At 48.7% G+C, this 27,271-nt stretch overlaps 1 protein-coding gene across 1 annotated transcript in view; it reads left to right on the forward strand.

Moving 5' to 3' along the window:
* The window catches only part of ZMYND10 (zinc finger MYND-type containing 10), a 364,741-nt gene that overhangs the window by 52,265 nt on the left and 285,205 nt on the right, over window positions 1-27,271 (forward strand). The window contains exon 3 of the mRNA XM_029599566.1: window positions 11,055-11,171. Coding sequence (XP_029455426.1) covers window positions 11,055-11,171 — 117 coding nt within the window. The remainder of the gene's footprint in view (window positions 1-11,054; window positions 11,172-27,271) is intronic.

Raw genomic sequence — 27,271 nt, forward strand, 5'->3', positions numbered from 1 at the left:
TTTTTTTACACTCCCAGTGCATTTGCATAGCATTAGCTTACTGCATCTGGTGTTAAAAAAGTAATCTGGGTGTTAACAATGTGCGCCGAAAGCTAGCATACAATTTCATAATGCCAAGATTATTGTGTTGCCTGCCAGTGTTCCAAATTCTTCTGGCTTCTAGGAGGGAATCCACTAGAAAGTATTGTAAAGGAGGAGATTTGCCCGACAAAGAAACTGTTTGAATATCTTCTACATATGTTTGGGCTCAAAACCAACTCTGTGTAGAGTATGCCTCAGTGCAGTGATAAGAGAGCTGTGTTCTCTGTCTATGTTTTGCGATTACTCATTAAATTAGAGAATTCTCAGATAGCTAAATGTGTCAGTCATGTAGCAGATTTTTCAATCTGCTTACTAGACTGGGGAGAGTATTTTTAATTTTCTTATGTAGACCTGGGGCTGATATTCCATAACTACACAAGAAAAGGCTGATTATCAACAACTTTCATAAACTGTGTTCTCCTTAAACGTTTCCAGACTGTAAATATCAAATTTGATTTTACTTAATTAAAAGTTGCCCTCCTCAATTTAATCCCACCTACCATACTTAGGACCTCTCCAGATTTGACCTGGAGACTCCAGAATTCCAAAGGAATTTCTGGGCAGGGCGCTTCCTGTACAGCACTCCTTCCTTCAGCAGTGGTGGTGACTACAGCACAGTATACACATCTCCTAATACTACTCCCCCACCTTCTGCCCAATACCAGTATTCTCTCTGTCCTGCTCTCTCTTTTCCTCTGCCCACACTGCCAAAAAACACTCTTTCCCTGTTCCAGCATCCCTCCTTTCTTGTCCAGCATAAACTCCTTCTCTTTCTCTTCTTCCCTCTCTTCCTCCCAGCGGGTTGATCCTTCACCTACTACCATAAAAAGAAGTCTCCTCCCTCCTCCTGCACAACCACAGAGAAAAGCCTCCCTCTTATTGCACAATATTCCTGAATTTCCTGCCTGCAGACATGAGGGGACAGTGGTGCCACCTTAAGCATGGCACCATGTGCAGCCATACAGGTTGCTCACCCCAAAAGCTGGCCCTGTTGCTGGGTCTCTGGGAAAACAATGGAAAACTTTGGTGCATAGCTGAGGTGGCTTACACAGATCCCAGAAGAGGAAGTCACCTGGATGTCAGTGGGTGACAGAAACGAGGAGGAGTGTCACATAGGTTCCCTCCCAGGAGGAGCAAGGTAGGGGTCTGAAGAATACTAGGAGTCTGAGTCAGCAGTGGTCTGAAGTGCATCGAGGTAGATAGGCCACCATGCAAGGTGCCTGGGAGGGGTCTTTGTTGTCACGGCCATTCCCCGTGGATGCAAACTGTGGCTGGGACTTGGTATTTCCAAAGATAACTTGAAGGCCCAGTTGGGCTGAGGGTATTGGAGCTTTGGGGTGGCTGGGAATGCAAGGATAAGGAATCAGGGTTTTCACAGGCCAATACCTCAGGAAAGTGGATTAGCAAAGGTGTGTCAGGAAAGGGTTCCTTATATTCAGCCTCCAATCAGGAGCTAGTACTGAAGATATGTGTTCAGGGGTCACAGGTTCGAGGCCTGCCATTCCTGACCAGGAATCCAATCTCACTGCCAGAAGCAGCATCAGGAGTAGTATCAGCCCATACCAATGGCAGAAAGAGGAGTACTGTTGGCCATTCAGGCCTGAAAGAGAAGGCTGCTGCTGCTGGTGGTTTCAGGCCTGGGAGAGAGAGCATGTGTGCAAGAGAAAGTGAATGGACATGTGTGAGTGGGCAAGAATGTGTTTATATGTGTGATAATATGAGTGTATGGAAGGAGAGAAATGAAAGTGAGTATGTGTGTGAGAGAGAGATGGTGTGTATGTTGTGTGAGAGTGTGAGTATGTGTGAGTGAAAATGAGCTTCTCACAGGACAAGCAGGATGGTAGTCCTCACATATGGGTGACATCCCAAGATGGAGCCCTGTACGGAAAACTTTTCTGTCAAAGTTTCTATAAAGCTTTGACTGACACTGGTACACTGAGTGCACTGAGCATGCTCAGCCTGCAATTATCCCTGTGACCACAGGTGTCTCCCTCAGTCTTCTTTTTTCTGTTCTGCAGTAAGCATAGCGGTTAGGAGCTCTGAGAAATTATAACACTTTTTCTTCACGGAAACACTTAAACTTTTACTTCACAAACACTTTTCCCTGCACGGGTCTCCCTTCGCGTACATTTATTTGACGCTCGGTGAATACTATGCCCTGTTTTTCGGTCGGTTCCTGTCACCTCCCTGGCCTGCCAACCGACTGCGGCCTTCCCTCTCCTTATGTTTTTATAGTTAGCCACACATAGCCTGCGAGTGTCCCTCTGTGACACTCTGCCTGGTTATTAGCGCTAGTAGGACAGGACTTCCACGGTTTCCGTTGCCGCCAGGGCCTCTGTCGAATCCAGGTTCTTTGATTTCCTCGGTACCCTCGCGCAGTCGATGCCCCCATCGCTACCGTCAGTACTCCCTTCCAGACCGTCCTGCATTCTTCGATGCCATCGGTACCGCTCCCCCGCGGTACATTGATGCCATCGTTCCCTGCATCAATTCTATCAGTGCCATCCATGTTTTTCATCCATGGCACTGATTTTTCCCTGGGTTTCATCGATGCCATCATTGCTCGGATGGATGCCATCGACGCATACCCTTATGTCGTCGATGCCATCGTCGCCCGGGGCACTCCATCGATGCCAGGATCATTTCCATCGATGCCATTATTTATTTTATCAATGTCATTGATGCCCAGGACACTTCCATCGATGCCATCGTCGATTCTATCGGTGCCATCGATGCCCAGGTATGGAAGGAGAGAAATGAAAGTGAGTATGTGTGAGAGAGAGAGATGTTGTGTGAGTGAAAATGAGCATATGAGTGAAAAGTGTATGTGTGGGAGAATAAGAGGCGTGAGAATGAGCATGTGTGTAAGAGAGCGTGAACATGTGAGTGTGTTAGTGTGGTGTATGATACGAGAAAGTTTGTGTTTCCTACTCGGCCCCCCCCCCCCCCCCCCCCCCAAGCTAATCCAGGTATCCCACCTACCTTAAATCTTCTCAGTCATGGCCTTGCTGTCCTAACTCAAAGTCTTTTTTTTTTTTAATTGTTTTTCATTGTGCTGCTACCTATTATGAGATCTTTCTAAATTGGTAACGGTGCATCCTATCTGCCTTAACAAGATTGTAAACTCCAAGGAGTAGGGACTGTCCTTTATGAGGGTAATTTTCAAAGGGGCTTCCATGAATAAAAAGCATTTTACCCATATATATCGCCAGGTTGAAAATCACCCACCCTGTCTGCAGGTAAAAGAATGTGTGTAGCTCACAAGGTATGTACTATGTTGTAGTAGAGGCAGCAGGATGGTATTCCTCACACATAGGTGACATCATCCAATGGAGCCTGGCACAGAAAACATGTGTCAAAGTTTCTACAACTTTGGCTGAGCCCTACTGAGGCATGCCTATGCATACATTATGTCACATGGAGTCCCGTCAGTCTTTCTTTTTCCGCAGAGTATGGTGCTCATGGTTTTTTTTCCTTCTCTGTCCTTACTTCTTGCTTTTTGGAATTTTTTTCAGAATTTTCTGCATATTCAAATCCTGTTTGTGCACATAGGTTTCGATTTTTAAAAGGCATGCATTTTTGGTTGGAAAAAGTATCCACAGAAAATGCAGGTGCAAATCTCTGTGGGTACTTTATTCTCAGGCAATCCTCAAAGTAAAAGTACGCATATACTTTTACTTTGAAAACTGGTGCAAAGACCACAAATAAAAAGTACCTGCAGACTTTGCAGCAATGCAGGCAGTTTGAAAATTGCTTCTAGAGTGCCTCTGTACTGCACTACATGCATCTGGTATGTGCTATACAAAAGATAATAATAATAATAACTGATGCATATCACTATCATGTAGAAGGGAGACCCATTTCTGTTGAGACGGTCCAATTCCGGAAGTGGATCCTTAGGCCGACCGACCAGGGTGGGCGGCTGGGAGGCAGAACACACACTGGACTAACGGAACTTCACCTGGAAACCCGTGACCCCTCCAGAGGAGCTGTGGGAGCCCGGGTTGCTAGGACCTAGGAGTCTTCACCCTGGAAGTCCGAGATCCCCCCAGGAGGAGCCCGTAGGGACCCGGACCGCTGGGACTTAGGCGACGTGCTGAAGAAACGCAGAAGTATACGAATCGGAATCAAGGCTGGCAGCAAGCAGGGAAAGTCGGAGTCACGGACCGGGGTCTAGGCAGGCGGCAGGCAAGCGGAGTCGGTGTCACAGGCTGGAATCGAGGCAGGCGGAAGACAAGCAGAGTCGGAGTCACGGGCTGAGGCCAGGGCAGGCGGCAGACAGGCAGAAGAAAAAACCACAGAGACAAGCAGAAGTTCAGGAACCAGGCGGCAGGCAGGAAACAAGGTCAGGCAGGCAGGAATCAAAGGCAGGCAAGCTGGAATCGGGATCCGGACAAGCGAGACGGCAACTAGCACTTCAGGAAGTAACCTCGTTGCAAGGCAAAGAAAATGAATCCCGGGTCCCGTTTAAATCCCCTTACCGGCGTCTGACGTCATCAGGAGGCGGACCAGGACATCCGGGGCTGCGAGCTGAAAACGCCGGCCCTTGCGCGCGTTCCCCTCCAGAGGGGCGGAGTCTTCGGCGGCATCTCCCTCGTGGGGACGCCGCTGCCATGCGGCTTGAGAGGCCTGCGACCCGGCGGTTTGCAGCCGCTGCCACGCGGTTCGGAAGGGCCGGAAGCCGGCGGTCTGTAGCGCGACCGAAGGAGGTAAGGGCCCGGTCACTGAGCCAGTGACCGGGATCACAACAGTACCCCCCCTTTTACGCCCCCTCCGTAGAGGACCGGGTTTCCCAGGATTATCCAGGTGATATTGGGTTAACAGAGACTTATCCAGAATATTCCGTGCCGGTTCCCAGGAGTCCTCTTCCGGGCCACAACCCTCCCAGGCCAGTAAGTACTCCCATCGCCGATTATGGAAGCGTACATCCTTCACTTCATGTACCTGATAAACCGGATCTTCAGGTGCTGAAGCTGAAACCTCATCTTGAGTAATTCGGTGGAAACGAGAGTACACCACAGGTTTCAAGAGAGATACATGAAACACGTTGTGGATGCGTAGAGTTGAAGGCAGACGAAGCCGATATGAAACTAGGCCTATTCGCTCGGCCACGGGAAACGGCCCACAAAACCTGGGAGCCAGCTTGCGAGAGCGACCAGGAAAGTGAAGCTTCTTGGTGCTTAACCATACCTTGGACCCAGGCAACAGTACAGGAGCTGGACGTCGATAACGATTCGTATCTTCCTGCGCTCTCCGAGCTGCGGTAACGAGTCGTCGCTGTAGCGCTCTCCAGAGTTGATGAAGTTGCGTGGCCACAGTTTGAGCTGTTGGCGAGGGAACCTCTACTGGAACTGGAACAGGAGATCTGAGATGACGTCCAAAGACCGTCTGAAATGGAGACTGACCTGTAACTGAATGTGTGTGATTATTGTAGGCGAACTCGGCCCAAGGCAACAGGGAGACCCAGTTATCTTTATGCTCTGAAATGAAGCTACGAAGGAATGTCTTGAGAGAGCGATTCATCCGTTCAGTCTGTCCATTGCTCTGAGGATGGAATGCAGTGGACAAATTCAATTGTACTCCGAATTTCTTGCAGAGTGCGCGCCAATAACGGGCTGTAAACTGTGGCCCGCGATCGGAGACGATGCTCTGCGGAAGACCATGAGCTCGGAAAATATGTTGAATGAATAGCACTGCCAGTTCTGGTGCTGATGGAAGTTTGGGTAGCGGGACCAAGTGAACCATCTTAGAGAACCGGTCCACGGTGACCCAAATTACAGTGTTACCTTCGGATGGGGGTAAATCCACCACAAAGTCCGTGGCGATGTGGGTCCAAGGCTCGGTGGGTATCGGCAAAGGGTGTAGAAGACCCCAAGGTCGTCCAGTGAGAGGTTTCTGTCTAGCACAAGTCGGACATGCTGCAACATACTCTTGCACATCGCGCCATACTCGAGGCCACCAATAGTACCGGTCCAGGAGGGTCAATGTTCTTTTCTGACCGGCGTGACCTCCCGTGAGGGTGTCGTGTGCCCACTCTAACACCTTCCTGCGATCCCGTCGAGGAACGACCACCCTTCCTTGTGCGGATACGCTGGTGCTGGCAAGAAGAATCCGGGCTGGGTCGATGATGTACTGAGGAGGGTCATCCTTTTCTTCGAAGATAGTGTTTCGAGATAGAGCGTCGGCCTCCACTATGAACGGACGCAAAGGGTCAGGATGGCATAAGCATGTCTCCAACAGAAATGCCTCTTTCAAGTTCTGAAATGCTTGGCATGCCTCAGAAGACCAATGTCGAGTATCTGCCCCCTTTCTGGTTAGAGCAGTCAATGTGGCTACTAAGCGGGAATATCCCGGAATGAAGTGTCTGTAAAAGTTTGCGAAACCTAGGAAACGCTGCAACGCTTTTAATCCCATAGGTTGCGGCCATTTCTGGATTGCAGACACTTTTTCAGAATCCATATTGAGCCCTGTAGCGGAAATAACATAGCCCAGGAAGGGTACAGAGTCCTGTTCAAATAAACATTTTTCTAGTTTCGCATATAGGTGTTGCTCACGGAGAATCTGGATCACATGTCGTACCTGACGTCGATGAGACTGCAGGTCCTGCGAGAAAATGAGGACATCGTCCAGGTATACAATGACACACGAATACAACAGTTCTCTAAGAATCTCGTTCATGAGATGCTGGAATACTGCTGGAGCATTGCATAAGCCGAATGGCATCACCAGGTACTCATAATGCCCGTCCCGGGTATTGAATGCAGTCTTCCATTCATCCCCGGGACGGATCCGAACCAGGTTGTAAGCCCCCCTTAAGTCCAGCTTCGTAAACACACGAGCCCCCTGGAGTTTGTCTAGCAGCTCGGGGATTAAAGGTAACGGGTAACGATTCTTCTTTGTAATGGTATTCAAACCCCTGTAATCAATACATGGCCTCAGGCATCCATCTTTTTTGGCCACAAAAAAGAATCCCGCCCCTGCAGATGATTTGGACGGTCGAATGAACCCTTTGGCGAGATTGTCTCGGATATACTCAGACATAGCTCTCGTTTCCGGTTGGGAGAGAGGGTAAACCCTACCCCGTGGAGGAGTAGTCCCAGGAAGCAAGTCTATGGCACAATCAAAGGGGCGGTGTTCGGTAGAATCTCCGCCTTTTCCTTGGAAAAGACGTCAGCGAAGTCCGCGTAGGGTGCTGGGAGTGAGACCCCTACGTGAGCCAACGGAATGGAAGGAACCACCGTGGTCCTAATGCAGGATTGGAAGCAATGCGGACTCCACCGGGTAATTTGAAGATCGTCCCAGCGAATCAGTGGTGAGTGTAGCTGTAACCAGGGCAGACCGAGGACTACCGGATGTACTGACTGGTCCAAGACCAGAAATGAGATTGTTTCTTCGTGTAACAACCCAGTTTGCAGTATCAGTGGCATAGTAGTAACAGAAATGTTCCCGGGCAAGGGAGTCCCTTGAATGGACGTAACCCGTAGCGGTGGATCCCGGGGTTGCGTGGCAAGCTGAAGTTGTTGAACTAGGGTCCGGGAGATGAAGTTCCCTCCGGCTCCGGAGTCAATAAGAGCCTGTGTCTTGAAGGAACTCCCGGGAAACTTTAAAGTCACAGGAACTGTACATTGAGGAGCAGCGTTAAGACAGCCCAGAAGACACTCCTCCAATTCTCCTAGGCGCGAGCGTTTTCCGCCCGTTCCTTACATTGCGACAGGAAGTGTCCCTTTCCACCACAATACAGGCACAGACCCAGAGACCGGCGATGACGTCTCTCCTCTTCCGTCAACGACGTCCTGCCTAACTGCATAGGTTCCTCGGAGGACTCAGTGGAAACTCCTGTGGATCAAGGAGTCGACAACAGCGGCCTCGAGAAAGCGGGAGCCAGAGGCGCCATGCGTCGTGGAGGCCGTACCTCCTTGGCCCTCTGCTGCAGGCATTGATCTATGCGTCCGGCGAGCTCAATGAGGGCGTTAAGATCCTCAGGAATGTCTCTGGCTGCTAGAACATCCTTGATACGACCCGCCAGACCCTCAAGGAAGATCCCGCGGAGAGCGTCGTCACGCCAGCCCACTTCCAACGCCAGCGTGCGGAACTCCAACGCATATTCAGCCAAAGTACGGGCTCCTTGCCGGAGTTGCAGTAACTCAGAAGTTGCCGAAGTCTGACGAGCGGGCTCATCAAAGGCTGCTTTGAAGTTAGCCACGAAATGATCCAAATTAGTGAGAGTGGCGTCGCTCTTCTCCCACATCGGTGACGCCCAATTCAGGGCCTTACCATCTAGTAAGGAAAAGATGTATGCCACTTTGACAGAGTCGGTAGGGAACTGATTCGGGAGTAAGGCAAACCGCACAAAGCACTGGTTTAAAAAACCACGACACGCCTTAGAATCTCCCGCGTATCGGGAGGAAGCGGGAAGCTGCGTAGGCGTCTGAAGCGTGACGACCGGAGCGGCCACCGGCACTGGAGGTGGAGCCTGCGGTTCAGCATCCATACGGGTTGCCATGCGTTCCACCGTGGCTACCAAAGAGTCCAGTACTTGCTGCTGCTGCACGAGTTGCTGGGCGAGTCCCGGAATGGCCTGGAGACCAGCGAGGTCTGCCGGATCCATGGCCTTGCAAACTGTTGAGACGGTCCAATTCCGGAAGTGGATCCTTAGGCCGACCGACCAGGGTGGGCGGCCGGGAGGCAGAACACACACTGGACTAACGGAACTTCACCTGGAAACCCGTGACCCCTCCAGAGGAGCTGTGGGAGCCCGGGTTGCTAGGACTTAGGAGTCTTCACCCTGGAAGTCCGAGATCCCCCCCCCAGGAGGAGCCCGTAGGGACCCGGACCGCTGGGACTTAGGCGACGTGCTGAAGAAACGCAGAAGTATACGAACCGGAATCAAGGCTGGCAGCAAGCAGGGAAAGTCGGAGTCACGGACCGGGGTCTAGGCAGGCAAGCGGAGTCGGTGTCACAGGCTGGAATCGAGGCAGGCGGAAGACAAGCAGAGTCGGAGTCACGGGCTGAGGTCAGGGCAGGCGGCAGACAGGCAGAAGAAAAATCCACAGAGACGAGCAGAAGTTCAGGAACCAGGCGGCAGGCAGGAAACAAGGTCAGGCAGGCAGGAATCAAAGGCAGGCAAGCTGGAATCGGGATCCGGACAAGCGAGACGGCAACTAGCACTTCAGGAAGTAACCTCGTTGCAAGGCAAAGAAAATGAATCCCGGGTCCCGTTTAAATCCCCTTACCGGCGTCTGACGTCATCAGGAGGCGGACCAGGACATCCGGGGCTGCGAGCTGAAAACGCCGGCCCTTGCGCGCGCGTTCCCCTCCAGAGGGGCGGAGTCTTCGGCGGCGTCTCCCTCGTGGGGACGCCGCTGCCATGCGGCTTGAGAGGCCTGCGACCCGGCGGTTTGCAGCCACTGCCACGCGGTTCGGGAGGGCCGGAAGCCGGCGGTCTGTAGCGCGACCGAAGGAGGTAAGGGCCCGGTCACTGAGCCAGTGACCGGGAGTACAACACATTTCTGTAGAAAATCCTTGATTCACATGGGGTTTGCTTTATTTAAAGCCTCCCATCAAATCTGTTGAATTTTGCAGCTTGCAAGAGGTCCCTGCAAGCTGTGCTACTCATCTTGATGCTGCTGGGTCTTCCCTTCTGACAAGGCAGCACGCCATCATCCCCACCCACTCAGCAGGACGCCGCTGGCCTCCTCTAGCATGCGTGCCGATGCTCTCAGATTTAAAGGGCCTGCGCAGCACCCTTAGATGACATCACCTATGTGCTCATATATAAAGGCAGTCCAGACACCATTTCAGATGCCTCAGCAACAGGTCCTCGTATGTCTCTTAGTGCATGTTACTATCTGCCCAGCCGGTACCTGCTTTGTCTGCCCCACCTGCACCTGCTTCGTCTGCCCAGCCAGTTCCTGCCTTGCCAGCCCTACCTGTTCCAGCCCTATCCATCCCTCTTTGGGGGGGGTAACCTGCATGGAGTGGCAGTTACTATCCTTCACAGAAACGTGGGGGTAACCTGGAGAGTGGCAATTGCTACTAAAGGAAATTTGCTGGGCAGACTAGATGGACCATTTGTTATTTTTCTGCCGTCAGTACTATGTTACTATATTACTGTATATAAAGTTTTTCTGCTGAAGTAGCCAGATAACTTTATTCCACCGCCCAACACCCCCAGTCTATTGGTATAGCTGAATAACTCAGGGGCTGTTGAAACTGTTGGGATTTTTTAAATCCCTTTTGATATGGATGTTATTATTCTGAATTGTCTTTTTTCTAATCCACCAAAATTAGTTGACCTACCCTATTAGCAGGGTTCTCAAATTGTTGTGCCTCCCCCTTTTTTATTTTTAAGAACAGCCCTTACTAGAGGCGTTCCTATTTTGTGATGGTGGGTACTGCTTGTTTTAGTGAAAACAAACTTGCCTATAATAGGTGTTCTTTAAGAACAGCAATTCTCCATTCACAGAAACCCACCCTTCTAGAGTTGAGCTCATTAACTTCACGACAAAACTGAGGCATGCTGCACAGGAACTGCTGTGCATGCTGAGTGGAACTGTAGAATCTCCTGGACAGCTGTAGAAGAGGTTGTCCAGTTTGGTGCCATCGGACGAAACCACCCAGTTATGTAATGGGTTAAGTGTTTGTCTTCAGAGAATAGCTGTTACAGGTAAACAACTTTGTTTATCCTTACTCTTCCAGATGTGAACCAGGAACGTGCTTCTGAACCCTTCCAGCTGTATAGTGGCAGGCCAGAGCTTGTGTTTGGAGCTTCGTATAAAAATAAAAATGTGTTGTCCTAATAGCTCTGACACTTCACCTCAGGTTTTTGGGAGAAATAAGATTTATTATCTGATGGTAGATAAAGGACCATAAAGTCCATCTAGTTTGCACAGGTTCCTTCCTGTTGATCTCTGTCTTTACCTTCACTTCTCTACAACTAACAATTCTCTGTGCTTATCTGCTTTCCTGTGTAGATCCCAGTTCTCATCTATGAATTGATCTGTGTGGAAGTCTGGAAGCAGAAGGTGTTTCCTGTATTCTGCCAGCTGCAGGACTTCAAGCCCAAAAGCACCTTCCCAATGTACATGGTGGTGAGTACATGGATCTTACCGAACAGAACCTCTTCTCTCTCCCCATTTGCCCTGCCCTGCCTAAAACAGGTCTCTTCCCTTCCACTAACCATAACATATTCCCACTCATCAGCCTCCTCCCTGAAGGCTGAAATGAATGCTCTATGTATTCTGCTGCCATGGAGCTCTCTTCAATAAATAGTTCTTTCTGTACATCAAAGCAGAAGGGATAGAAGAAACAGGATGGAACATTTCTAAATTAATAACTGATGCAAGAATAAGCCTGTTAAAGAATGAACTTCCAGTGTCCCAGACTGTAAGAGGCATTAAAAAAATTGACATCTTACAAGAAAAGTCTGTTAAAGATATTTTCTGTGCAAAAACCACAAACTAGTTCCTAAATGAATGAAACATTGTTACAGCAATCAAATGGAAACTCTGCTTTCTACAGTACATGAAAAGCTAAAATTAAAAAAAAAAAAGCTATAACTGATTGATAAGAAACAGCACAAGTACACAACAAAACTATTTTAAGTTAAGTGCACATGACTGTGCATGCCTTCCAGAGATAGATGTCATGGTTTGTACCTACTGTGTCTGAGCACACTTTGGGAAGTTTGCAGACTTCTCGGATATTACCTGAGCTTCCTTAAACTTGCACTCACACACTTATCCATCAGACACTCAGTGCTACATTGTTCTCACAGGACAAGCAGGATGGTAGTCCTCACATATGGGTGACATCACAGGATGGAGCCCAATCACGGAACACTTTTGTCAAAGTTTCTAGAACTTTGACTGGCACCTACTGGGCATGCCCAGGATGGCACTAACCCTGCAATCAGCAGGGGTCCCCCTTCAGTCTTCTTTTTTCTGCGCAGCAGTAGCCACGCGGTTAAGGAGCTCTTCGATATTCCTGACAGGAATTTTTCCTCATGGAATTACTTCAAACTTTCATACCCCACAGGGGTCCCCCCTCTTGAATTTTTACTTCTGTGGTACTCCAGTAAGTTTTTACCCAGTTCCGGTCGATTCCCGTCTGGTTTGGCCCCGCTGCCTATTGGCCGTCGACCGCACCGCGGCTCAGTTTTTTTCAAAGGCCATGGCGTTAGGGTTCCGTCGGTGCCCTGACTGCGCTTGCACCATGTCCATCACAGACCCACATAAAGTCTGTGTAATGTGCCTAGGGTTTGAGCGTGATGTCCTGACTTGCACCAAACGTGCCTTAATGACACCAAAAGGTCGCAAAGCCAGAATGGAGAAAATAGGACTTCTCTTTCGGTCTCAAACTCTGATGCCGTCCATAGCTTCGATGTCGTCCGAACCGGCACTATCTACATTGCGCCGGTATCGGGCACCGGCCGGTGACCGTCCAGCGTCGATGACTTCCTAGCCATCGACTACCTCTGTTCCCCCTCAGGACCGAGGGGATCGAAGAGAGAAACATTGACATCGGCACTGAAAGCCTCGGACCATCGATGAAGGCAAATCATCGACCTTGCCGCCATCCGAGCCACCATCGAAGAAGCCCTGTCCAGAAAAGGCATTGAACTGTTCTGAGACCGGGTCACCGAGGCAATCCTCACCCGGATGGGTAATGGGAGCCGCGACTCCGCCTTTAACGGTGGTCCCTCCGGCTACGCCTCTGCCTCCTCCCCTTCCGGAGCCAGGGCTGCTTGCTCCAGGTCTCCGTGAACAGCTGGATCGGATGGTTCAGGAGGCCATCGACAAAGCGATGCACAGATTCCAGGTTCCTCCAATGCTGAACCCGGTGCCGAGTGTGGAACCGATCACCGACCCCATTCGGCAGCGCTGGCACCACTGCTTTCGAGAATGGAAGCGCTTATAGCCGCTTTTCCACGGATGGATCCGGCACCCTCTCCTCTTCCACTGTCATCGGGAGGAGAAACACTGTTCCATCTGCCTCCATTGGGAGTCCTGCCGATGCCTAAACCATCGACGTTTTTGATGCCGTTACTACCATCGGTGCCGCCGACTCGTCCATCAATGCCCTCGATGCTGACATCTGAGCCCCCGGTAACTCCCTCCATGCCTTCGGAGCCTAGACCAGGACCTTCGGGAATACCTTCGTCCCGTCCCTCTCAGGTTCCTAGAGGGACTGGAGCTGATCCTTATGATACCTGGACCGACTATTCGTCACCAGACACTGATGATTTACCATCATCACCCTCTCCTACTGAAAGCAGGAAGTGTTCTTCTTCGGAGGACTTGTCCTTCATCAATTTTGTGAAGGAAATGTCGGAGTTGGTTCCTTTCCAGCTACAGACAGAGTAAGATGATAGACATCAGATGATGGAGCTGTTACAATTTCTAGATGCTCCCAAAGAAATCACCTCCATCTCTATTCATCAAGTTTTTTTGGATCTTCTCAAAAAGAATTGGGAACCAGTCAACCGGAAAGCAGACATCACATATTTGGTCCAGTCAGCTCCAGGGTTCCAAAAACTTAAATTGGATCACCAGTCCGTAGTTGTTGAATCTGCCCAAAAGAGAGCATGTCATTCAAAGCCCCATTCTTCCTTCCCTCCAGGCAAGGAGCAGAAATTCCTGGATGCCATTGGTCGGCGTGTCTTCCAGGGATCAATGCTTATTTCTCGGATCGCATCTTACCAACTTTATATGACCCAGCACAACAGAGTCCTCTTCAAACAAATACAAGAATTTGCAGAGTCCCTGCCTCAGCAATTCCAGGAACAGCTACAAACCTTGGTTCTCAAAGGTTTTGAAGCAGGGAAACATGAAATAAGGTCCTCTTATGACATCTTTGACTCCGCTTCCAGGGTTTTGGCAGCTGCTATTTCTGCAAGAAGATGGGCCTGGCTTAAGTCTTAGGACTTGCGTCCTGAATTCCAGGACAGATTATCTGATCTGCCTTACATTGGAGACAATTTGTTTGGGGAACAGATCCAACAAACAGTGGTGCAGCTCAAGGATCATCATGAGACTCTTCACCAACTCTCTCTGATGCCTTCTGAATACTCGGCCAAACAACCATTCAGGAAGGACTCCAAAAAGTCGTTCTATCGTCAAAAGAAGTCCTATCCACCACCGTCTAGAGGTCGCTCCACAAAGCCTTTCCAAAAGGCCCAGTCTCGTCAACTTCGTAAATAAAAACTGCAAGCAGCTCCTCAGCCGGGCCCTGCTTCCGGTTTTTGACTCCTGCATAGAGAGCAGCAGCCAGCTTCCACTGCCGCATATACCAGTGGGAGGTCGATTGTGCCACTTCAACAACATGTGGCACACAATCACCTCAGACCAGTGGGTCCTTTCCATAATTTCTCAAGGTTATCACCTGAACTTTCTCTCCATCCCACCGGATTCCCCACCTCGGCTGAAGTGGGGAACATCAGACCATTCACTACTCCTGGACCATTCACTACTCTTGGAGGGTGGCCAATGTGACCCCAATATTTAAAAAAGGCTCCAGGGGCGATCCGGGTAACTATAGACCAGTGAGCCTAACTTCAGTGCCGGGAAAAATAGTGGAAACTATCCTCAAGATCAAAATTGTAGAGCATATAGAAAGACATGATTTAATGGAACACAGTCAACACGGATTTACCTAAGGGAAGTCTTGCCTAACAAATCTGCTTCATTTTTTTGAAGGGGTTAATAAACATGTGGATAAAGGTGAACCGGTAGATGTAGTGTATTTGGATTTTCAGAAGGCGTTTGACAAAGTCCCTCATGAGAGGCTTCTACGAAAACTAAAAAGTCATGGGATAGGAGGCGATGTCCTTTCATGGATTACAAACTGGTTAAAAGACAGGAAACAGAGAGTAGGACTAAATGGTCAATTTTCTCAGTGGAAAAGGGTAAACAGTGGAGTGCCTCAGGGATCTGTACTTGGACCGGTGCTTTTTAATATATATATAAATGATCTGGAAAGGAATACGACGAGTGACGTTATCAAATTTGCGGATGATACAAAATTATTCAGAGTAGTTAAATCACAAGCAGACTGTGATACATTACAGGAGGACCTTGCAAGACTGGAAGATTGGGCATCCAAATGGCAGATGAAATTTAATGTGGACAAGTGCAAGGTGTTGCATATAGGGAAAAATAACCCTTGCTGTAGTTACACGATGTTAGGTTCCATATTAGGAGCTACCACCCAAGAAAGAGATCTAGGCGTCATAGTAGATAATACATTGAAATCGTCGGCTCAGTGTGCTGCAGCAGTCAAAAAAGCAAATAGAATGTTAGGAATTATTAGGAAGGGAATGGTTAATAAAACGGAAAATGTCATAATGCCTCTATATCGCTCCATGGTGAGACCACACCTTGAATACTGTGTACAGTTCTGGTCGCCGTATCTCAAAAAAGATATAGTTGCAATGGAGAAGGTACAGAGAAGGGCAACCAAAATGATAAAGGGGATGGAACAGCTCCCCTATGAGGAAAGGCTGAAGAGGTTAGGGCTTTTCAGCTTGGAGAAGAGACGGCTGAGGGGGGATATAATAGAAGTCTTTAAGATCATGAGAGGTCTTGAACGGGTAGATGTGACTCGGTTATTTACACTTTCGAATAATAGAAGGACTAGGGGGCATTCCATGAAATTAGCAAGTAGCACATTTAAGACTAATCAGAGAAAATTATTTTTCACTCAACGCACAATAAAGCTCTGGAATTTGTTGCCAGAGGATGTGGTTAGTGCAGTTAGTGTAGCTGGGTTCAAAAAAGGTTTGGATAAGTTCTTGGAAGAGAAGTCCATTAACTGCTATTAATCAAGTTTACTTAGGGAATAGCCACTGCTATTAATTGCATCAGTAGCATGGGATCTTCTTGGTGTTTGGGTAATTGCCAGGTTCTTGTGGCCTGGTTTGGCCTCTGTTGGAAACAGGATGCTGGGCTTGATGGACCCTTGGTCTGACCCAGCATGGCAATTTCTTATGTTCTTATGTTGTTATGTTCTGGACCAGGAAGTCTCTCTCCTCCTTCGATCCAGAGCAATCAAACCAGTGCCCTACTCCCAACAGGGCATCTGATTTTATTCCCGGTACTTTCTAATCCCCAAAAAGTCAGGCGGCGTTCGTCAAATTCTGGACTACATGCCCTCAACAAGTACCTCCAACGAGAAAAGTTCAAAATGGTAACCTTGGGTTCCCTCCTTCCTCTTCTGCAAAGAGGGGACTGGCTCTGCTCTCTAGACCACCAGGACGCTTAAACGCACATAGCCATCACTCCGTCTCATCGCAGATTTCTGAGACTCCTGGTAGGCCCAAAGCACTATCAGTACCGAGTGCTCCCGTTTGGCCTAGCATCTGTTCCACGAGTCTTCACCAAGTGTCTCGTAGTGGTAACAGCCTTCCTAAGGACCCAAGGTGTTCACATCTTACCCCTATCTCGATGATTGGTTACTCAGGGCTCCCACTCAGTAAGCGGCTCGGTCGTCCCTACGTCTTACCTTACACACTCTCAAACTTTGTCATTCATAGGGCCAGACTTGGGCACCTTCAAAGCAAAGGCATTTCTACCTCGACAGCGAACTCTCACTCTCACGTCTCTCGCACAGTCTCAACAATGCTCAACTGCACGCCATTTCCTCATCCTGCTGGGGAACATGGTGTCCTTGGTGCATGTTACCCCGATGGCCCGCTTGGCCATGAGAGTCATGCAGTGGACTCTACGGTCACAATGGACTCAATCCGTTCAACCACTGTCAATCATTGTCCACATCACCGACCCATTTCGTCAGTCTCTGGCTTGGTGGAAAAATCAGACCAATGCTTCCAACCTCGGCTGGGGAGCACATGTTGCCAATTTGCAAACTCAAGGGACTTGGTCTCCAGAGGAAGCCAAACACCAAATAAATTTCCTGGAGCTAAGAGCAATCAGATATGCTCTCAGGGTCTTTCAGGATCGCCTTTCCAACCAGGTTATCCTGATCCAGACGGACAACCAGGTGGCCATGTGGTACATCAACAAACAGGGAGGGATGGGCTCCTACCTCCTGTGTCAGGAGGCTGCACAGATATGAGCGGAAGCCCTCTCCCACTTGATGTACCTCAGGGCCACCTATTTGCCCGGAGTGGACAATGTGTTGGCAGACAAGCTGAGTCGCACCTTTCCCTCCACTTCCACTTCTCTCCAAGACTCTCGTGAAGTTACATCAAGACAAGAGAACCATGATGCTGATTGCCCTTCATTGGCCATGCCAGCTGTGGTTTCCAATTTTTCAGGACCTCTCCATTCACAGGCACATTCCCCTGGGGAAGGACCCGCTTCTGATCACTCAGAACGACTAGTGCCTACGTCATCCCAATCTTTAGGCCTTGTCCCTGACTGCCTGATGTTGAAAGGTTAATTCTTCAGCTACTCAACCTTTCGGAGCCAGTTTCCCGTGTCCTGATTGCTTCACGGAAGCCTTCCACGAGAAAATCTTATTTTTGCAAATGGAACAGGTTTAAGTCATGGTGTTCTTCACTGTCACTTGATCTTTTTACCTGTTCCACCACGGAGTTTCTGGACTACTTCTGGCATCTATCAGAGTCGGGTCTAAAAACTTCTTCCATCAGGATGCATGTCACTGCGGTAGCTGCCTTCCATAAAGGTGTGGGGAATGTACCCATTTCAGTACAACCCCTTGTCACACGCTTTTTGAAAGGCTTGCTTCACCTTAAACCTCCACTGTGCCCTCCGGCCCCTTCTTGGGACCTTAACCTAGTTTTGGGTCGGCTCATGAAACCACCATTTGAGCCTCTCCAATCCTGTGATCTTCGATATCTCACATGGAAAGTGATTTTTCTTCTGGCAATCACATCTGCTCGCAGAGTTAGTGAGTTACAGGCTCTAATTACCTACCTAGCTTACCCTAAACTTCTGCACGACAGGGTAGTACTCCGCACTCACCTTAGGTTTTTGCCTAAGGTAGTATCAGAGTTTCATATCAATCAATCCATTATACTACCCACTTTCTTTCCCTGCCCACAGGAAAAGCACTCAACTGTTTGCCCCAATCTGGTGGAATGGAAAGAAACAATCTGTGGGTATAGCAGACTGCATATCCTTTTGCTATCAGCAAGCAGGCATTCCACTTCAAGACCATGTTAAAGCACACTCTGTCAGGGCCATGGCAACTTCAGTAGCGCACCTACGCTTGGTGCCGCTGCCTGATATTTGTAGGGCTGCTACCTGGAGTTCTCTCCATACCTTTACAGCCCATTATTGTTTGGACAAGGCTGGAAGACAAGATTCCATCTTCGGCCAATCTGTCTTGCGCAACCGTTTTGCAACTTGATGTACCATACCCTTCCGCCTGCCCGTTAGGGTTCAGGATGCCCTCTTCCAAATTCCACCCCAGTTGTTGAGCCGGTTGCACGTCTTGGGTACATTTGGTGCATATCTTGGACATCCTCAGCTCAGTACTCACCCATGTATGAGGACTACCATCCTGCTTGTCCTGTGAGAAAGCAAATGTTGCTCATCTGTAACAGGTGTTCTCACAGGACAGCAGGATGTTAGTCCTCATGAAACCCGCCCGCCACCCCGCAGTGTTGGGTTTGTTACATTTTCTTATTTTATTTTTGGCACATACTATAGCTTTTAAACAAGACTGAAGGGGGACCCCTGCTGGTTGCAGGGTTAGTGCCATCCTGGGCATGCCCAGTAGGTGCCAGTCAAAGTTCTAGAAACTTTGACAAAAGTGTTCCATGATTGGGCTCCATCCTGTGATGTCACCCATATTTGAGGACTAACATCCTGCTGTCCTGTGAGAACACCTGTTCCAGGTAAGCAACATTTGCTATATGGCTTATGGAGCCATGAGGACCAGTCTGTCCTGCAATCACTACTGGAAATCTTTATACAGAGCCAAATAATTTACAGGAACCCCATGCTTTGTTCCTAGGTTCTGCCTTTCTTCCCCTTACCTTGTCTATAAGGAGAATGCATTTGCCAATACTTTATACTGTGCATGGGGTGAAACCTTCAATCAAAATTTCTTATCCAGCACTAGTTAGCTGACTTCAGGGATGTGGGACTTACACTTGGCAAGGCTGCCACTTTTTCTCTGGCCTTTCTTTCATTCAGAACCTCCCAGAATAAAAGAAAAGTGTGATTTGAGTTGTTGTCCATGAACCCTAAGAAAATGCAAAAAGTATTCTTTTGCACTGTAATATGGTTTTGTAATATCAAACAATTTAATTTAGTATACAGAAATTTCTTCCTATCCTAGAATTCAAACAACAAACAGAAGCACTTCTGCACGCAAATAATCTCAGCAAAACACAGGAAATGTGCAGGAAAAAATATAATGTCCACACAAAATTCAGTAATATAATGTTTTAATTTTAAATGGCAACTCCACAGTGTATATTACAGCAGTTAAAGGTGCAAAGCGGGTCCCCCGTTATGGCATCACTGGGAGTGCCATTCCCAGTGCACTCCCAGTGACGCCATAACGGGGTCCCGCTTTGCACCGGGTTAATCCACACCAGTGGGTTATTCATCTCTACCAGCAGATGGAGACGGAGCAAAGCTGAAGTCACAGTATTTACACCCCTGCACCGGCATCAGCCTGCCAGTATTCCCCGTCTCCAGCAGATTTTGGATGTGATTCTCCCTACTGGGGATTACCTAAAAAAAAGAAATGGAGACAAGGAAATTGATTTGCGTCGCTCTCCTGTGGTGATACCTTATTGTTCCTACCTCAGTTGAGTTTTCCTGAGCTGATATCTGCGGATCCCTTCCTCAGACGAGTGCCTTGGTCCAGTAGCTGGTTTTCTGGCGTGGACTTAGCTGTAAAAAGAAAAAAAGCTGAGAGGCTAGTGGGTGCAGGAAGCCGAGCGCGGCAGTAAAGGCCTTTGCCCTCTCCCCCCGCAGCAGGAAACTGACTCTATACTTGGCTGGGATGGGCTGAGTTCAGGTAAGGAGTAAAAAAAAAAAGAGTGAGGTTTCCAATCTTCTTCTGGTCTCTGAGCCTTGGCATGCCAATCCAACGTCCATTTGAATCTCAGAGGGAGCTGGGGAAGTCGTGGCAGCTTAGTCGCCATATAGTAGCCACGGCAGTGTTCGCGAGCTTTTCTGCGAACAAGTCTGCCATGAAACACTGTCCAACATTGGCTCGCACTTGCACGCCCGGGTGTGCACCTAGGTGTGGAAGCTCAGGTGGTTGCTTAGGTGGGTACTCCTGGGGCATGCAGGTGGGTGACCACCTGGACTGCACGTTGTTTGCCTATAATGTTTGGAAGCTTATTGGATTGGCCTTGTTTTTTGGCCACCTTGTCCACAGCTGGGCGCACAATGGTCAGATGCTTTGGGAGTGTGCTTTGTGGGTGTTTACTTTTGTGCTGTTTGCCATATGCAGACATCTCTGGCATCCCCCCTATAATTGCGATGGAGAAGGTACAGAGAAGGGCTACCAAAATAAGGGGAATGGAACCACTTCCCTATGAGGAAAGACTAAAGAGGTTAGGACTTTTCAGCTTGGAGAAGAGACGGCTGAGGGGGGATATGATAGAGGTGTTTAAAATCATGAGAGGTCTAGAACGGGTAGATGTGAATCGGTTATTTACTCTTTCGGATAGTAGAAAGACTAGGGGACACTCCATGAAGTTAGCATGGGGCACATTTAAAACTAATCGGAGAAAGTTCTTTTTTACTCAACGCACAATTAAACTCTGGAATTTGTTGCCAGAGAATGTGGTTAGTGCAGTTAGTATAGCTGTGTTTAAAAAAGGATTGGATAAGTTCTTGGAGGAGAAGTCCATTACCTGCTATTAAGTTCACTTAGAGAATAGCCACTGCCATTAGCAATGGTTACATGGAATAGACTTAGTTTTTGGGTACTTGCCAGGTTCTTATGGCCTGGATTGGCCACTGTTGGAAACAGGATGCTGGGCTTGATGGACCCTTGGTCTGACCCAGTATGGCATGTTCTTATGTTCTTATGTTCTTAACTTGTATGAGCGCTACTTGGAGGCTCAGGAAGAGTTTTTGCTGAGCTCGCCCTCTAGCATGATGTGGGAATGAGTCTGGAGGGGGAGCTATCAGAGGTGTCTCCTGGTTTTGGGACTCCCCTAACTGGATCGTCAGTGGGGGAAGGCTTCTCCGTGGGTGCAGAACTGGCGCCCTCTGGTTTTGGTATGCCGCGGCAAAGTTTGCGTGCTTTTCTACTCACAAGTCTGCCGTGAACCATCTTGGTGGGTTGAATAGCCCCGCTTGCAGGGCTTTTTTTTAAAATTCTTTATTTATAAGTTTTTTGGAATTTACAATCCAAGTACCAGTTCATAACAGAAATAATGGTTATTCCACATTTAATATTCAATATTTTACATATTACAGAAAATCTTCAAAGTATTGTTCTATTGAATATATCCTTTTATTTACAGTCAATGAATCTAATCACAGGCTATAAAAGGGAGTTTACAATATGTAGAAAATTCTTTTGAAGAAACCATAAATCATGCGGACACAAGAACCTGCTGTACTATTTATTATGACACTGGGGATGATGTCAAATGCTTTATAGTCTCTAAACCTAGCTAACTGTTCTGGATCAAAGAAAATGTTACATTCGTCTCTCTTCTTTACTAAACATTTGCAAGGAAAACGTAATAGAAACATATATCCTAATGCAATCACATCTTGACGTAACAACAGAAAATGTTTTCGTCTTTGCTGGGTAACCAATGCTAGGTCCGGAAATATTCTCACATTTAAATCATGAAATTTAATAGGATATTTCCTAAAATATGTTTTCATAATTTTATTAACATCTGAGCTTGTAATTAGAGAGACTAATAATGTTCCCTTATCAATTACCACCAATTTAGAAGTCTCAAGGAAATTTGTCAAGTCATCTTGGAACGGTATATTTGAATCTCTATTTACCCTTCTAGAAATAGGCATGAAATAACAAGTGTTATTACAGGCATTTCAGAATCTATAAAGCCCAAAACCTCATTAAAAAACTTTTTAAGAAAAATATATGGTGTTTCTCCTACAATTTGAGGAAAATTTAATATTTGAATATTCAGGCTCTTAGCGTTATTTTCAAGCGTTTCAATGCGTCTCGCAAGAAAGTCACGGTCTTCAGCCACCACTGCTTTAAATTCTTGAGTTTTAAGGTCTTTTTTCTCCAAGTCAGAGATCCTAGTATCAGTGGCAATTAATTTCTCTTGCATTTCTGACAGTTCTTGATGTTATGTTGAATGAGCTTGGTCTAACTTTTGGTATGCAATCCTCATCTCATTCTTGAAACCTACCACCAAATCCCAAAGTCTGTCTATGGTCACCACAGGAGGGCGGCTTGGGTCACTGCTGGTCTCGCAATCTACACCACCTTCCCCCGTACCTGCCATATTCCCTGGTCCGGGTTCTACAGTGGTCTCTCCAGGTCGCTGACTCAGAGTCATTGCCTCTCCTCCATGCTCCTCGTCTCTTTCCGCAAGCCCTGGAATGGGGCTTGCCTCCAGAGGTATCAGATTTCATGGCGTCTCTCCTGCGGCATCTCCCTCCACCACGAGTTCAGGTCCGGAAATGAGGTCATTCTTCAGACCCTCCTCGACGCTTTCGCCGTTCCCTCTTCGCCGGCAGCTTTCTCTGATTGGGGCTCAGTGACACCTCCTCAGGGGGCATGAGAGACTCTCCCCCGCCACTCTGCCCATCTTGTTCCTCGGCTCCTGGATCTTCAGCAGGTACAGACATGATGCGGGTGATTTCTAGTTGGATAGGTGAGGGTAGAGGCTCCTTAGGATATACCCTCACCTTACCTTTATGTTTTGGTGGCATAGTAGTAGAGAAATTATTTTAGAAATCCAAGCGCTGATCTTAGAGGCGTCTAGCTTGTGCCGCCATATTTACCGGAAGCCTGTTGTGCTTGCAGGTTTTTGCTCAGTTGCCAAAGTGGTAGGCCTAAGAGTTCAGGATCGCAGTCTGCGAATCCCCACACACAGTGTATCTACTCCTGCTGTGGATCATGCTGATAGGGACCCATGTGGCACAGATGGTGAAAGCGGCATACTCCCTGGAGGATGGGAAATTCTTCCGGGGTTGGAATTGTATAGCACAAAGTTGCATTTCTTCATAGAGATGGGTTCGTCCAGGTACTGAAGATGCTGGGAACAAGAATCCCATTTAGATTCCTTACATGAAGCATTATTGATATTCAAGAACTGGTTGATCTTGAATGGGGCGCCTCAGATGCTATTTTTACAGGGGGTTGAGCCTTGGTAGCATGGTACCCCGTATCCAGCAGAGAGAGAGAGAGTAGTTGCACTTTCTGAAAGTGGATGCGCTGGTGTGTGCCATCACCAAGCAGGCAACTATCCCTGTGGAAGGGGGAGTGGCTTGAAGGAGGCGCAGGATAGGAGAATTGAGGCTATCCTTAAGCAGGCCTTGAATTAGTGGCAATGAATTGCAGATGGTCTCCAAGCGATCCACCATCCGGATGGTGGATCGCTCTTTCTTGCTTTCTCTCAGGAAATAGATGAGTCTGGTTTGAATTCAGGGCAGTATCCTACTGCCTCTCCACCCTAGATAAGCCCAGTCTAATCTGATCTTGGAAGCTAAGCAGGGTTGAGTGTCAGCTATAACTGACAAATTGAGGCCGAGACAGTCCAAAGCCTTCTCTTACGAAATGGCCTTTTAAGGACCACTCTGGTTTGGGAGTGAAAAAAAAAAAAAAAGAAATGGCCAGTAAGTGGGGTGAGTTCCAGGTTCTATTACCAGAGGATTAAAATCTGGCACCGTGCTCATTTGGCATGAGAGGTTTTGCTAAGGGTTTCAAAAACTTTCAACCCTACAGAGGAGCAGCTTCTCAGAGGGCTTGGCCTTTGGGTAGGTCTCAGTCCTTTCATCCCAGGCAGCCCAGATGGGGCACGGGCTCGAGTGGTGATGCCCCTAACCCACTCAGTAAGGTGTGCCGACCCACTCCCAGGATCAGGAGGTAGTGGATCACTTGTTTCTCCTTTTTATCAGAAGTGGATCAAGATTACGTCAGCTCAGTGGGGTCTGGAGGTGATAAGCGATGGTTATGTTCTGGAGTTTCTCAGCATGCCTTGGGATGTTTTTGTGGTGTCTTCCTGTAGCTCTCCGCAAAAGAGATAAACAGTGGTGTGAAAGTTATAAGGAGTGCTCAGCTTGTGGACTGTGATACCAGGGCTCATGTCTCAAGATAATTCGGGCCGATATTCCTTTACCTGGATCTCAAGTGAGTCAACCGGCTTTTGCAAGTGACTCATTCCCACAAGGAAACCTTACGCTTGCTGATAAGAGCAGTACAGTCAGGGGAGGAATATACAGATTTCCTCAGATAACCCACACAAGGCGATCTTCTTGCTGCAGGAACTAGGTTGGGTGGTGAAGTTGGCCAAGAACAATCTGCAGCCATCCCAGACACTGGAGTATCTAGGTGTTTATTTTTGACATGAAAGAAGGCAGGTGTTCACTGGGGTCTGCATTCAGAACTGATGGTGCAAGTGCAACTGTTGACAAAAACGATATGCCCGGCAGTGTAGTCTTAACTACAGGTGCGCTTGTTGATGGCAGCCACCTGAGAGATGGTTCCATGGGCAAGGGTGCATTGTGTCCTCTTCAGCGCACACTGCTTATGCATTGGAGTCCACAGTCTCAGAACTCCTTGATACGATTTCAGTTTCTGTGGAGATCTGCATCTGATTGCAGTGGTGGTTGCAGGCACATCATCTATTGAGGTACATTCCACTATGAACACCGGACTTGTTACTATGCACAATGGATACGAGCCTCCAGGGTTGGGAGGCTTACTTTCAGGAGTTGAAAGCGTAGGAGCACTGGAATACACAGGAGTACCTCTGGCTGAAAGCCCGTGCTGTTTGGTTGTCATGCTTGCAATTCGTTGATCACTTGCAGTATCGAGCGGTCCAAATAACATCAGACAATGCAACAACACTGGCTTACATCAATCGACAGAGAGGAGCCAAGAGCCAGCAAGTGTCACAGGAAATAGCCCAGTTCATGGAATGGGCAGAAGTATGTCTACAGGAGATCTCATCCTTGCACATTGCAGGAAAAGACAAATATAAGAACTGACTTTCTCAGCAGTCAGTGCCTGAATCCAGGAGAAAAGGAATGGTGCAGCTAAGTGTTCTAGCTCACAGTGGGCCACTGAGACCTTCCATTTCTAAGCTTGCTGGTGACATCACACAATGTAAAAGGTTCTTCGCTTCTTCAGTCCCAGGAGAGATCTGAAGTTTTTGGGCATTGATGCACTCGTGCAGGAATGGCCAGAAGGCAAGCTTCTATAAGCCTTTTCCCCTCTTGGGAACGGCTATCTGATGGGAGGAGCAATCAGATAGGAGTTAGCAATCTGTTAGGAACGGAGTTGCTGGAGTTAGCAATCTGTTATGATTTAGGAGAGTTGTGGGTGGATCTTTGGACCAGTGGCAGATGGCCACGCCACCGGGGGGGGGAAGATCCTGAGAGGGACCACTGACCTACTGATGCTGCCCTAGGCGTATGCATGTACTATGCACCAGCCTTTGAGGGCTCCGTGGTGGGAAAGCCCTGCAACAATGCCTCCTGATGACATCATGCAGCTGGATATTTAAACCCCAGCCATGTTTTATCCAATGCCTCAACAACAGGTCCTCCTGAGGATTCCTGCAGTCCACATTGATCTATGTTCTAGTTTCTGCCTGTCCCAGTTCCTGCCTGCTTGCCTGTTCCAGTTCATACCTTGCCCATTCCTGCTCCTTGACTTGCCTTGTTTTACTTTGCTCCTGCCTTGTCCCGTTCATGCCTTGTTCCTGTTATGTCCCAGTCCTGTCCTTGTCTGTCTCTGTCTTACTTGTCTCTATCAGTCTACCGGTTCTGCCCTCTGCCTTGGATTCTGATTACGATTCTTGCTATCTGACTGCCCTGACAACTACCTGGACCTTGATGCCGCTTGCTATCTGCCAGCCATGCCCACAGCCTGTGTTATGACCGTCTGCTGCAGCCGCCCGTGGCCAACCCAACTCACATCATATGCTGCCCTGCTCTCCTCTCCGGGCGAACTCGCTGCTGTGGTTAGCTGCTGCCGCTGCATGCTGTCTGCCTCCCGAGACTTCTTATGGTAGCTAGGATGCTGCCGACCTCCATGCCTCCTCTGGGCTGTCCTAGGCATGCGCGTGTGCGCCACTGAGTCTCTCTTTAAAGACACTATGACGGGAACCTCAGGGACGTCCCTGATTGATGACATCACTAGCTGGGATTTATAAGCACCTCCTTTGGCCTATGCTAATCGACTTGGCAATGAGTTCCTTCGCTTACTGGTGCTTGTTCCTGTCTCCTCGGACGTTGGAGCCTGACTCTGATCTCTATCTGTGGTTCTGGACTCTGGCTCGGGTACCCGCTCCTCGGGGGCCTGCGTGTGCTTCCTTGGGAGACTTGTCTCCTGACTTCTCCGCTCCTCGGGGCGGTCCTTTTGCCTCTCCAGAGGTCCTGCCTGCTGGCCTCCCCGCTTCTCAGGGTTGCCTTAAGAACTGCCTAACAGAGACTCCTGCTCTATGCTCCCTGCTCCTCGGGGTAGTATCTGCCTTGCCACCGGAGACTTTGCTTCTGTGCTTCCCCGCTCCTCGGGGCAGTGCCTATGTCTCTGCACTAGCGACTTGCTCCACACTTCCCCGCTCCTCGGGGCAGTGCCTATGTCTCTGCACTAGCGACTTGCTCCACACTTCCCCGCTCCTCGGGGCAGTGTCTATGTCTCTGCACTAGCGACTTGCTCCACACTTCCCCGCTCCTCGGGGCAGCCTACATCACTACTGCAAAGACTGACTCTGCGCTTCCCCGGTCCTCGGGACAGCCCCTACATCATCATACCAGAGACTCTGTTACTATGCTGTCCCGCCCCTCGGGACAGCCTCTGCATCTTGCCTGCAGTAGACCCTGTCCTTGCGCACCCCGCTCCTTGGGGGTTTGCCTCACGGCACAGCTCTGAGTTAGCGCCTACGATCACGTGGTAGTGACGCAGGAAGTTCTCTTTCTACTGAACTACTACCGTGCTCCTGCTACAGAGGAGCTCACCTCCCAACGGTGTGGACCTGTGGGGCTCCACCCCTCAGGCTGTAATAACCTTCTCCTTGGGCCAAGGGTCCGCGAAACCCACGAATCCTAACAGATTGCCAAGTCCATGG

The sequence above is a fragment of the Rhinatrema bivittatum genome, chromosome 4, assembly GCF_901001135.1.
Source record: "Rhinatrema bivittatum chromosome 4, aRhiBiv1.1, whole genome shotgun sequence".
NCBI classification, from domain to species: domain Eukaryota; kingdom Metazoa; phylum Chordata; class Amphibia; order Gymnophiona; family Rhinatrematidae; genus Rhinatrema; species Rhinatrema bivittatum.